At 44.8% G+C, this 14,017-nt stretch overlaps 1 protein-coding gene and 1 long non-coding RNA gene across 2 annotated transcripts in view; both read left to right on the top strand.

The window, feature by feature from the left end:
• LOC145425906 (uncharacterized) overlaps positions 1 to 2,503 on the top strand; it is a 4,314-nt gene extending 1,811 nt beyond the window's left edge. Inside the window, exons 1-2 of the long non-coding RNA XR_013906673.1 lie at positions 1 to 1,277; positions 2,123 to 2,503. The exon at positions 1 to 1,277 is cut by the window's left edge and continues 1,811 nt beyond it. This is a non-coding gene — a long non-coding RNA (uncharacterized LOC145425906). The remainder of the gene's footprint in view (positions 1,278 to 2,122) is intronic.
• The window catches only part of LOC145425893 (butyrophilin-like protein 2), a 197,320-nt gene extending 186,561 nt beyond the window's left edge, over positions 1 to 10,759 (top strand). The window contains exon 4 of the mRNA XM_080299357.1: positions 10,241 to 10,759. Within this exon, the coding sequence (XP_080155483.1) occupies positions 10,241 to 10,272 (32 nt within the window). The 3' untranslated portion in view covers positions 10,273 to 10,759. The remainder of the gene's footprint in view (positions 1 to 10,240) is intronic.
• Positions 10,760 to 14,017: the final 3,258 nt, after the last annotated feature.

Here is a 14,017-nt window from a genome sequence, read left to right as displayed (position 1 = left end):
GAAATAAAGCAGAAGCACATGTTAGCACATGCTAATATGATGTGGATGTGTTTAGTGTGGGAGCAGGACTCACCTGAGACACACCTGTGTGGATGCTGCTGCTTCCTGCTCTGCTCTTTCTGCTGATTCAGCGTCTTCATCACGTCTGAGGCTCTGTCACAGTTTGTTTGTTAACATCATCATGGACACAACACAAGCACATCTATGTGACATTTCCTATGGTTGTGATTGATGTGGATGTAGAACATGTCACTATCTCATTGTTTAATAAAGTAAATGTTCCATTAGAAACACAGACAGTAGAATTATAAACAGAGTTTGAAACACGAGACATTTGATGGAAGTTTGACCTCATTTGACCTTGAAAAAGAGCTCAGAGCTCCAAAATGGCTCTAAAGAGCATTATTATCACTTTGACCTTCAGATCCATCTGTTGACCTTGAAGTGAGGTCAGAGGTCAGATGTGAGCTGATATCTTCATGTGCTCCTTTCTACATGTTGATGATCCACAGCACACTTGTTCCAATCCTGCTTTCTAAGTTTGAGGCTTTTCTCAGTTTCCATCAATAAATCATGAAGTCGACCTTGAAGACTTGGGTGGATGTGAGCCAGATGTGAACAGATGTTTAACATGAGCCCGCTCTACACCCCTACAAAGTTTGATCAGAGTTCATTCACAACTATTCGAGCTGTCGTGTTCACACACAGAACGACACGCACACACACGCTACCACAAACATAACCTGTGTTTTCAAGGTGAGCTAAAGCTCCAGGTGTCACATCAAACACTCACAGGGAAAACACCAATCACAGCACGCACACATATACTGAACATGACAGAGAGAGTTATTAGAGACCAGCTTTTATCACATTTATTCTTCCTCAAAGTTCCAACAGAGCCGAACAACCCAGAGGGAAATGTCCGGGTCCTCCCAGCAGCCAGTGAGCTTCTGTAGAGAGGACACGTGAATAAAGCCGCAGTGATCCACAAACACAAACAGCTCTTTGCTGCCTTTGACTCCTTACTTGATGCAACAGCTGATGCTGTCAAACAAAAACAAACTTCATGTTGACCATCAAACTGATCTTTATTGTCTTTCTTGCAGAAAGTTTCATTATTTCATGGGCAGCTGAAAGAAGTAAGAAGTGCAGAATATGACAGGAAATAAGTGGAAGAACAAAATCTTCATTTCCTCCAAGTCTTCTGGGCCTGGATGTGATGGAAACACTCACTGAGTCCACTGCTGTGCTCATCACTGAAGCTCATAATGCAGCAGGTAGTATTGCACATTTGCAGGACTGAAACATGTTGGAAACCTTGGAGGATTTCCTGCTTCTTCTCCAGGTCATTGAAGCAAACTGCTGGGCCTGAGCGGGCAGTTTCCCATCGAGTGTCCAAAAACTCTTTAACATGGTGGAGATTTCATAGCCACGCTGTAACCACGCTGTAAGAACACGAGGATGATCCACCGTCACCGTTCTCATAGGGGGGTGGTCTGATTGGTGGAGTTTCTCTGTTGTTGTCGAGTCTTTACTTTACAGTAGAAACTCCTGCAGGTGACTGTTGTTGTCATTTGCTGCTGTAGAAATAAAACTGAAGGAGTTTTGCAGGTAGAAGATATTTGATTTACAGCTTCTCACACACGAGACCAGGCCTGCAGCTATCCATTATTTTAGTGTGTAAACAGGCTCCGCCTCCACGTTAAACTGTGACATCATCATCACTGCTGCTGTTATCAGTGTTTGTGTTTAACACTGGAGGCTGTGTGGGCTTAATGTGCTCAGACTTTTATTCACACGCTGCTCATGAACACGTTTCTATTGGAGGTCTGTGAAACATGGAAGCAAAGAATTTTATAATCGAATTATTGGAATCACTCGATGAATCGTTGCAGCTCTACACGAGACACTTTCTTTAAAAACCATCAGACTGCTTTCATACATGTTAACGCTTAAATACAGAAAACTTCAGCCTGATATTCCCGACGTATGAAACTCTGTTCAAATCCAGATGAACTTTTTTACAAAGAGCCTGTTTCTGTTAATATCACATCAAAAGTCTGTGATGGTGTTCGGTCTGGTTTCCCAGCTTTCCTGTTAAACACAACACTTTTCATTTCAGTGAAGTCCAGTGGATGGTGCTGCCTCTGCTGGTCCCTTATACTGCAGTGTTGCTGGAATACTGCTCTGCTCTCACCCACCTCCTCCTCGGCCTCCTGAAGGTCTCCACCTCCACTGCTGCCTACGGCCTCAGCAGCCTGTCCATTCCCCTGAAGTGCTCCTCTCCTTGGCTCCACCTTGTGGATGACCTCCTGAACTGTTTCTGCTCCCCTCTGAGGTTTTATTTCTTTAAGTTCCTGTCTGTTGGTCGTCTGCTTCCACTCCTGGACTCTGAAGCTTCTTCTGTTTTCTCTGATTTTGATTTTCACTTTGTTCCCCTGGAGATGTTTGTGCTCTTTGGACGTCTGCATGAAACCTAATAAACTGTTGGTGTGTTTGTTTAGACTGTGTCAGGTTTGAATTTGGTTCCACTCACTCCTGGATCATAACACAGTTTGATTTAGAAGAGGTCAGAGTAACATGTTAAACATGTTTATATATCTTATTTTTAAATTATACTTCTCTTAAAGCTGTTCCCACTGGTTTGAATCCAACACAACACATTTATAATAAAGACAAATAAACCAGTTTTTAAAAAGCCAAAACGTTTGTACCATTTGTACCAATTACAGCCCAAATGAAGACTTCAGATGCAAAAAGCTCTGAGTCAGTTTTCCCCTCTTTGTTGTGAATGAGGCTCCTATCTGAACGATCTGGGTCCTTACCTGAACTCTCTCCTCTGAAGACTGGAGGCTCACATCTGACTGCAGGACTAACTCTGCTGGGTCAGGTTGGGGTCAGTGGGCTCACTGGGTGGCAGGTTCACTGCTCTGAGCTTGTGTGTCCCTGTCATCCCTTTCTTTCTTCCCCCTTTAACTGATCCATAATGGTCTGTCCCACCTGCTGAGCCGTTTGTGTTATCAGCTCATTTAAAAGTAGAGAACAGAAAGCTGCACTATGACCTGGTGTAACAGGCGACCCTTCAGCTGACCTCCCCACAGCAAAGCTGAAACAGTGCCTTGCTTCACTTTGTCAGACAGGTTGTGTCTAAGTGATCTCGTGATTCAGCAGGTCTGCAGTGATCAGGTCTGGGTGTGGCTGCTGACACTGAACTCAGCTTTCTAAAAATGTGTTTCATTACAGTTAATTCATGTAGGTTTGGATTATTTCTCCCTGAAGAATAAACACCTTCATTTAGAAACTGCATTTTGTGTTTGTTTGTGTTTGTCTGATATTTACATTTGTTTGATGATCTGAAACATTGAAGTGTGGCAAACATGCATAAAAGAGGAAATCAGAAAGGGCTTCATGAAGAAAACCAACTGGACCGACGTGACGGAGTTCTTTACTTTCACTAATCTTCCTTCAGACCACTGGAGAAACTGATGGATTCAACAATGGGATGATCAGTGCGTGATGGGTCGTCCTCACTGAGCTCTCAGAGGAGCTCACCACGACACAAACGAGACGTCGACTGGAAGGTTTCCCAACTGCAAACCCCGATCACTGAAGCGTGGCAAGGTGTGGGCCGACCAAAGCCACAACTGGACCACAAGAACAAAGCAGACAGAGCCAAACAAAGACAACAAGATTTCACATCCAAGTAACAAAGATGGTAAAGTCAGCAGTCGGTGTGAGAAATGTGGTGAAGCTGTGAACAGCTGGAAACGTTTGTCTGTGTGTGGAGGACACAGAACAATCCACACCAAACATTAAACTCACTGTTTTCATCCGTTCAAAGACCAAACACTGTGGTTCATAACATTTAACTGCTCACAGTGACACCGAGTGGCAAATCCACGGTGTTAAAAAGCTTCCCACATGTTTGCTCCATGTTTCTATCTAATGGAAGGCCCAACACGTCCGTCCCATCTACCAGGTTTCATTTGTATTATCGTTCTTCTGGGTTCAGAGCAGCACAAGAAGGGCCCTGGACTCACTGGAGCTTTTTCATTTATGATCCTTTTTGAATCTTTCTGACAAACAGTGAAAATGTGTTTCTTTAATCTCCGTCTATATTTTCATCATAAAAACTCCACAGGACTCTGAGCCCTTATGATCCCTGCACAAACTCATCTCTAACCCTCTGCTGATCTTTGCTCCATGGATTTAACTCTTCACTGAACTGGACGTCCACAGTGTTCAAATCCCTGCAAGCAGGATGAAGTCCAGCCAGCCAATCACAGGACAGGAAGTGATGAGCTGACACAGTGATCTGAAGCTGTCAGGGTGAGGCTGCTTCATGCAGGTGTGAAACTATGAGGAAGCTGAACGCCTCCTCTTTCCTCAGCAGTGATCTGTGGCAGTCTGCCATCATGTTTGGCTGCTCACACTGAATGTGACTCACTGAAAGCTGAACCATGTTTTTGATGATCACACTTTAATTTAACAGCTGAACAATGAACTTTTAGAAAGAGTCAAATCTGACAAACAAACGTTTTTTCTCCATGTTGTTGAAGTTAAAGTTGTTTCAAAGGCGATAGAGCGTCTGTGACTGTGGCCCCCAGACTCTGGACTCCTTTGTGTTTAGTTTGTGAGAGCAGGTAAAGGCAAAGAACCAGGAATGAACTGTGGGGACCTGATTGGACGCTTTGGATTTCCTGATCTCACAACCACGAGTGCTGCTGCTGCGCCCTGCTGGGGCCAGTTTCCCCCCAACTGTCCCCTTGAACCACCTGGAGGTGTGAGCGCTTAATGTTAGGCGTTAGTTATTAATGTTACTGATGTTCTTTTGTGTTTTGGGAACTAATTACTAAAGTGGGCTTAACTTTATCATTGACCTGCTGGCGTTCGGTTTATTTCCACATAGTCTAGTTTGATGCACGTTCATGTCACAAGCTTCAAAACGTTTGTCACACTGGGAGTGACCTATGACCCTAAAGCTAAATGCACCTTTCACTGAACATGAGCTCACTGCACAACAATGACTGCAGATCTACACACAGACACACACACAGGCGGTGTGTTGAGGTGAATAACAGACTTTTAATTTGCTTCTTAGGAATAAAAATGCTTCCCAAATATTTCATATGAATAAAAATGTAGAAACATCTGGAGCACAGATGTGTAAAGATGCTGTGATATTCAATCAGAGTCAAAATGAGGAAAGAGGAACAGACGGTTTCCAGATCAGCACACATGACCCTGCAGCAGAGTTCACTATGGTGCACGGTGGTTGTAGATGGACTGGAGTAAGAGCACATCTGAGATGGAAACAAGGAGCACAGGCTGTATGTAGGAGATGGATGAAGCCTCCAGTCACTCACACAGTCCCATCTTAAAGCCTCCAGCCTGGTGTTTAGAAACTGGCGAGAGGGAAGCGAGGGGACGCTGACGCAGCAGTAACGTGTGGCTACAGCATGAACATTGTTGTGTTGGAGACCAGAAACCCATCCATCTCTCACCAGAGTGGGCTTGTTTATTTAGAGGTGCAGTTACTGCAACGCTAAGGAAACACTGCCTCCGTCTTTCACACAAAGCCTGGAGTTCCCTGCGTGAGAGCAGGCATGGATAGACCTGACTGTTGGGAACATATCCACCGACTTCTGAGCGTTGAAGTGTTGACCGGTCTGCAGGCTCAGGCAGCAGCTGACTGTTAGCCTGATGCTGCAGAGGAAGCTGTCAGCAGCTCCCACAGAGCCTGACTGACTGTGAGAGGACAGAGGGACTTCAAATCCAGCATGGCTTCAGCCTGTGAGGAACTATTCGCCGTGGTTATTTGTAGTACGATGAATCGTGTCTGCAGATCAAAGCGTGACTGTGAGATAATTACAGGCAGTGGCTGAGATACAGTATGGTGGCATTAAGTGCAGATTCCTTCAGAGCGCCATGCTTAAGCTGGACAATGTCAAATTCAATTTTTCCAGAAGGAATTCAGGAGAAATTTCTGTCCTTTAAAAAGATTGAATTTGCTGCAGCAGTTGAAATGACAAGTTCACAGCACTGGAGCGCAGTGTGACACAACAGTCTGCCTCACACCAAGGATGACCCTCATTGGGCCGTACAGCTCATGTGACAGTAACAAAGATTATTATGGCCGTCTTCTCCCAGAACCACACAGTCTGCTGTGACTCCTCCCCGTTCAGTCTGACCTCGCCTGGTTTCTGCTCCTTCTCCTGTGAGAGACAGGAAAGAAAAGCATCTCCCTCCATGGCCTCCATTAGATCCACAGTGTAGTTCAGGATATGTTGTTGGGACGTCCTGACCCAGAGACTATTCTCACCATTATTATGTGTCTGTGTGAGCATTGCTGCAAACCCTCTGCACTCGACGTCATCCTGCAACATTTCAAATCCAGGCAGTAACGCTGGACGAAGCTTTAAAGCCTCAAACACGGAGCACCAACTCGTCTATGAGCACATCTGCATTGTGTAGAAATACAGTAATGAAATAGCTTCATTTAAATCTTTGATAAACAATTGAATCATTTTTCAATCCTAACAACAAAACTGCTCCATCGCTTTTATTCACACTGAGATCAAATGAAAAGAAGACCGGCCTGACTGCTTTGGGAATATTTCTAAATGCCTCCATCTGCTCCTCTGTGCTGTGTTCAAAAACAAGCAGCCAGCTGGGAAATCCCGCTCACGCCCCAGCCCTCGCTCAGAAATACAAGCTGCAGCTGCAGAAGTGTGAGCAGCACATGGACAGCTTCACAGAAAGAAGATTCAAAGTGAAAATATTTGACTTTTCTTTTTTTCATTGGTTGAGCAGTTGACAGCTGCTGCTTTAAGAGCTCAAGCCTACGAGGCTAAAACAGGTCACTTTGGCTGCAGTGATGCTATTTTTATGTGTCTTTACAACGCGAGTGATGGCTGTGGCGTGGTGGGAGGGAGCGTCTTTTAAATGCAGTCATTAAATATTCCTCTGCTCTGAATGAATCCCAGGAGCTCTGGCTGCTCCGTACCCAGCAGGGCGGGGCCTGTGTCGTACCCAGCAGGGCGGGGCCTGTGTCAGAGGGAATGGCAGGAACGTCACTATCACGTCTGCACTCTGTGTCTTTGTGCTGCTGCTCGTCTCCCACCACCCTGCAGTTCAAAGGGTTTCTGCATGGTGCCACCTCCTTTCTGTTTACATGAGGTCGTCCATCAGCCCTTCCCCACCAGCGCTGAGCTGTATGTGTGCAGCTTCTTTTCTAAGGCGAGCAGTGCAACAACATTTCAGAATCAGCAGAGTACCATGTCCACAAATACGGGCCTGCAGGTCTGTCTGCACTCACAGCTAAATACACATGAAAGCATTTTACTGGTGGACATCACTGAAGGTTTCCTTCATAAATATAAAGAAATACTTAAAAAATAACAAACATTGAATAGAAGTGATTTGATTTCATGAGGTTTTATTTAATAAGCTGTTTTCTTTTGGAAACGAGGACCAAACAGATTTGTGGAGCAGGAAGTCCAATAACGTCGGTGCTGGTCACAAGTTTTCCAGCTCACTGCATCTTCGCTTACTTCCTTGTCTCTGACCTTTGACCTCAGCTTTGTCCCTGATTTTTTTCTCTTTTTTGAAACAGTTTTTAGGAGGCAGTGAATTCTTTGGAAGCTGATGTTTGGTGCGCCCTCACCAGCCCAGAGAGATAAGAGGAGCCGAGACTCTGAGATAAGATTCAGCGATTAAACCAAAACTTCTTTTCTTTGTTTGTTCGCTGATGTTGAGTCTGAGAAATGCCGACTCCCTGAATACTTCTGTGGTCACATGACCATCGAGGTCTAAGATGTTTCAGAAGGACACAGTGGAAACATGTGGGAGTGGGGGTCTCAGCCACAGAGAGATCAGGAGGGGATCTGATGGGAGCATCAGTTTGATGTTACACGCAGGTTTATCTTCAGTATGTTTCACCTGAGCTCATATTTGAGCTGCTGTGTGTGAATGAATCACTCTGCTGCTCAGACGTCTGTTTATTCTGAGATTCTTACCACACGTCGCTCCTGGTGACGTCTGCTTTTTGATGCTCGTCCTTTCATCGGCTGCTGGAGGAAGAACTTGAGATCAGTGAAGTCTCTGTGCTGCTGTGTCCAGACCACATAGCCAGTGTTTCTGTCACCGGGCCTTTTCACAGTCCCAGTGAAAGAACTGGTTCCATCGAAGTGCAGCCCAGAGGAGCAGTTAAGATGCTCCTCCTCTTCCACTTTTCCGAGCTCCTTTCTTTTTCTGTCTGAAAACATGTTTGCATCAAACGTGTCACAGCAGCACAAACACTGCTGCTGACAGTAGGCCTGCTGTGACTCTGCTGTGGCAGACTGAGGGTCCACACTCTGGTGGGTTTCACACACATCTCCCTGGAAGCTTCACACAGTCTCAGCTGATTAGCATCTTTGTGCTGCAGATTGAAGGTGATCCTTCTATAATAACTTGTTTGCAGCGATGCTGAAACTGGGAGCTTTAGCATTAGCAGCAGCTCGCTCTCTGACCTTTCACCTCTAAGCCTCTAAACAGAAACTGTGCTAGCACAGCTCCAGAAACACGAGGCAGAGGGTGGCTGTGAGACTGTAGCTGCCCCAGGGCAGCTGTGGCTACAATGTAGCTTGCTATCGCCAGTGTGTGAATGTGTGTGTGAATGGGTGGATGACTGAATGTAGTGTAAAGCGCTTTGGGGTCCTATGGACTAGAAAAGCGCTATACAAATGCAGGCCATTTACAAATGCAGGCCATCGTGTTACACTTTATCCTGTTTATCGCATATTTGAACATCTCACACTGTGAACCTTCAGCTGATAGCACAGTTTGTGTGACGGTCACGGCTCCTTGCTGTCAAGCACACTGCTGCACAAACACGTGGTCAGTGCTAATCACTGTTTTCTGGTGCCTTGTTTTTCAGGCTGTCGCCATACTAAAGAAGACGTCCTGATCACTGGGGGTCAGTCTGATAACTGACTTTCATGGCTGACTGAGAAACACGGCTCCCATCACCCCTCTGTCTGCGTCTGTCTCAGCAGAAACACCATTTAACCCCAAACCATGGATTTAATCAGCGCTCAGGTTCTGTTTGTCTGAATTCTTTTACATTTTTGAGAAGTTTTTTAACCTCCACCTTCCTGTATCACTGGACCCTCCTCTCTCTTCTTCCCTTCCTGTTAACAAACGTCATTCTTCAGCTTTTGTTTCACCACCGTCTCCTCTGCAAAACTCACAACACTGAGAAACTGAGTGTTACGTGCCTGTGTTGGTGGGTTATCTGTTTCTTAATGTGTGTATGCAAATTCACCTGTGCAGGGGCTCGGCTGTGATTGGTGGACCTAAGGAGCGGCCTGATGTAACTGGTTCCTGCTGTGGACATGGACTATAAAAGGGCGACCGAAGAGCTGAAGTGCGGGGGGTGTGGCAGACTTCCCATGCACTTGCCGCAGGTCCAGACGGAGCAGCCGTAGCAATAGCTATTTGGTTAAAAGGTCGGGCATGTGTGTGAAGTGCAGAGCAAGTAGGGGTGAGCTGCCGATTATTTTGGGAAGCCTTCTTTTCTCCTGTGTTTGTAGACCAGGGAGGTCAGACTGTGTTATTTCTTTCTTTTCTTTTCCTTAAACAGGTCAGAGGGGAACCGAAGCCCAGGTTGAGTTTTGTTTGTTGTGTTGGCCTTAGCTCACCCCGAAATTATACACTCCCACTACCGTGAGTGCCACTGTTGTCAATAAACTATTGTTAAAAGTCCGATGCTGTGTCTGTTTGGGCATGGGAAGTCACGGGACACCCCGCTCTTGTTACGGTCATTTCAAGCCGGGTCGTAACACTGAGACAGAAGCGTTTCTTGAGCTAAAGCTGACGGACTGACAGCTACAATGAGTGACTCTCTTTATCCTGCTGAACCCTGAGGAGGACACACACACACACACACACACACACGCGCACACACACACACACACACACACACACACACACACACACACACACACACCAAACAACTGTGATGCCTGGTTGATCACAAACAGGTTTTTAGGGTTAAAATAATGCCTGACAAAATGCTGTGGTTTGGTTTATCTCTCGGTTTGTGCCAGGTGGGTGGAGCCTGTGTGATGGGGGACGTTTCAGATGCAGCGGAGCATTTTAAAGTGAAGGTTTAGAGGTTTCTCTGGAAGCTTCATGTGAGCCCACATACCTCAGTTTATCCTGGCAGTGATTTTTTGTCTTGTTTGTGTTTTATTAGCATTTATAAGGTTCCTGTTTCTGGTTTCCTGATGTCCTGATGCACAGCCAACATCCACAGAATGTGTCAGTTCATTGAACAATGCTTACGCTGCACAACAGGCTGTTCAGTTATAATCATACAATCTCCATCAAAGGTGTGCACATGATCCAGTTAGTTTATAGGTCACACAGCCTGGTGTTTCTATTCATTTGTCCTTTCACATCACAGGAGAAAAACAGCAGCTGGTGTGATGCATCCAGATGAGGGTCCATCAGAGTTGAACTCGACAGCATCATTAACAGCACAAGCGTTACACTAAATCACATCAATCTGAGGCGTCTTCAAAACCCAAACTGTGCAAACTCACTTTTATTATTTATTCATTATTATTTTAACTACCTGCAGTTACACGAAGCTCCAACAGCTCAGTCTGTACTTACACTAATGAGGGGCGCCCCACAAAAACTCTGAGGCAACGACTGATAACCAATCAGAGAGCAGCAGAAAGCAGGTCTAACACCTTAATAACTACACACACAGACAGTGTGTCCTTCCAGAAGCCCTGCTGGCCTCTGTACTGGCAGATTACTTTATTCTCTGTATTGATCACAGTTTTTAACCAAATCAATTTAATACTAGTAACATCACTTTGTTACTTATGTTAGCTTCACAAATGGCCCTTATGTGCTATCACACACACACACATACACAGTGGGGCCATAATGTAGTTTTTAAGAGCAGCTGTGTCATTTATCATCAAAAGTCCTGCATGTATGTGCCCACGTGTTGTATTGAAGCAACCAAGTGATGAATCACTGTTTTCCACTTTGTTGTTTTGCAAACTGTTTTTTTGTTGCATTGTTGATTTGTTTTCACTGAAGCAGCTAATAAAGCACAATGGAAAACAATTTTGCCTTTCTTGTAAGACTCTATAAGAGAATGAAACAATGATGCCAGTTATAAATAAAGACAATAAAGTCAATGAATTATGAAACTCATTTTATTTCTATTAGATCTGAAAATGTTGTGTAACACTAACAACCTAAGACAACAAATAGATGCGTTGGCCTGTACAGGAGATAAAGAAAAATTAACAACAGCTGTGAAATGGAAGAGTTCAAGTCACCAAAGGAAACTGGAGCTGGGCTTGTTGCAGGATCTGAAGTTACTAAACACTTCGTGAGTGTCTGCACTAAAACTTAGGACCATATAATTATAAATATGTGCGTGACGAAAGCTGGGCAGCACGCTAACGTCCTTACTCGTATGGGTCTAACCCAGGGGTGGGCAATCTCAGTCCACGAGGGCCGGTGTCCCTGCAGGTTTTAGATGCGTCCTCGAACCAACACAGCTGATTTAAATGGCTAAATTAGCTCCTCAACACGTCCTGCAGTTCTCCAGAGGCCTGGTAACGAACTAATCATGTGATTCAGGTGTGTTGACCCAAGGTGAGATCTAAAACCTGCAGGACACCGGCCCTCGTGGACTGGAATTGCCCACCCCTGGTCTAACCCTTTCACTCCTTTGGTTTATTTCCTCGGACTTTTGTTATTGCCTTTTCCTCAAGTCTGTCTTTGCACCTGCTGTGTTCTCCATCGTTTTGTACATCACTGTTTTCAGACTGAAGCTGATCAGACCATCACAGAGAGCCTAAGTCCAATAACGTCGGTGCTGGTCACAAGTTTTCCAGCTCACTGCATCTTCGCTTACTTCCTTGTCTCTGACCTTTGACCTCAGCTTTGTCCCTGATTTCTTTCTCTCTTTTGAAACAGTTTTTAGGAGGCAGTGAATTCTTTGGAAGCTGATGTTTGGTGCGCCCTCACCAGCCCAGAGAGATAAGAGGAGCCGAGACTCTGTGATAAGATTCAGCGATTAAACCAAAACTTCTTTTCTTTGTTTGTTCGCTGATGTTTAGTCTGAGAAATGCCGACTCCCTGAATACTTCTGTGGTCACATGACCATCGAGGTCTAAGATGTTTCAGAAGGATACAGTGGGGGGGGTGTTTGTTTTTTTAGCATTTATAAGGTCCTGTTTCTGGTTTCCTGATGTCCAGCACAGCCAACATCCACAGAATGTGGTTCATTCATGGAATAACGCTTATGCTGCCCAACAGGCTGCTCACTTTTTGATCAGACAATCTCCATCAAAGGTGTGCACATGATTTTCTTTTATGTTTGTGTGTTTTCACAGTGACCTCATCCTCATGTGTCCGTTTTTATCTGGATAGCTGCAGCTGATTTTCTGAAAACCATAAACATCTTAATGTCTCCTGTTTGAGAAAACACACAAACAGAATGTTTGTTTAAAAAACAAAAAAGATGTGCAGTGGTAAGACTACACATCCTTGGAGCGGGAGTCGCAAGTTCGATTCCCATGCAGTATCCAGTAAGGGTCCTTGCTAGACCCTTCATGCTACAAACCAAAAGGCCCTGGAATGGCTCGGCTACGTCTGCAGCCTGTCCACAACACGGACACAAGAACATCTCACTGCATGTTGTACTCTGTGTGATCCTGTATGTGACAGATAATAAAGCTGGATTGTTGTTGTGTTAAAAACACTCTGTGGATATGATGCTTTGTCGTCCTAAACAAGGCATGAGTGTGTGCGATATATATCAGATTTATGATTTTTTTAAATGTCTCCTCTCTGTAAGAAAAGATTTTTGTATAAGTGATGAAACAAATGAAAAATAACAGTTGTCAAAATATTTTCCCCATTTCTTTCTGTCACTCCTGTTTTGTTTTGTTTTTACTATGAGACTTCTTTTTCAGCTCCAAAAAGAGAACAGCCAATCAGAGTCTGCATGTGTCCCAACCATCCAATCACAGTGTGTGGGCCTGCATGCCTGTGATGGCTGAGGTGAAGTACACCTGAGGGTTCGGGGACTGTCTCTGTCATCGTTCTTCAGTTTTACAGCTGACCTGTTGTACTGGTGTAGCTGCTCCACTGATGCTCACATTAAGAACAGCTACAGTTTCAGATAACAAGGTCAGTAACCCCCGTGAGCCCAAACCGAGTGCAGCAGTCTGTGTTCAGGATGACCCTGAATCATACAGTTTTACATGTGCACTTTTATACCCCAACAATAACACATTTTTAGGACGATCATCTTCTGGAACCGATGTGGCCGTCCTGTGGTCTCCCTTCGAGCCTCCTTCTTACACTCACGTCCCTCGTTACCTGCTCCTTTCCTGGAACGACAGAGACAAAAACAACTCTCTGCCTAGCCCTGATTATTTAATATGATCCTGATCCTGATTCTATTTATCTAGTTCGGGAGATTCTGTTTGGACTCCCTTTGGCCCAGAAATATCCTTCTAACCGTTATCTGGTGTGATGTAAGCATGTAGCAAAGAGACCCTCTGTGCTCCTGCATCAATTCTCTATCAGTCATAGCCCTGAACGACGTTTCTGACCCTCAAAGCATGGAGCGCCAACTGATTTATGAGCACATTGCATTCTCTATATAAAAATAATGAAACAGCTTTATTTAATCATTTTCAACCCTAGCAGTCCCTCCTTTCACACGTATTTTAATGTGAATCAAAAGAACGTGTTTCGTTCAGCCTGCTGTCCCACAGCTTCCCCTGCAGTGTGATGCTCAGTCTTTCAGCTTCTCCCTCTTAGCTGGAGTCCTGTGCTCAAGTCAGTGCTAAATCAGCTGTCGCCCTCCTTTGGTCAGTTACTGGGTGTTATAGACCGTCAGCCTGCCCTCTTAGGAGAACCACCAAACGAACACAGACATTTTACCTTTTAAACATCATCCAGTGTTTCTTTTAATCATTAAAAGCCT

Source organism: Astatotilapia calliptera, chromosome 3 (assembly GCF_964374335.1).
Source record: "Astatotilapia calliptera chromosome 3, fAstCal68.1, whole genome shotgun sequence".
NCBI lineage: Eukaryota > Metazoa > Chordata > Actinopteri > Cichliformes > Cichlidae > Astatotilapia > Astatotilapia calliptera.
This window is presented reverse-complemented; position numbering and strand designations above follow the sequence as displayed.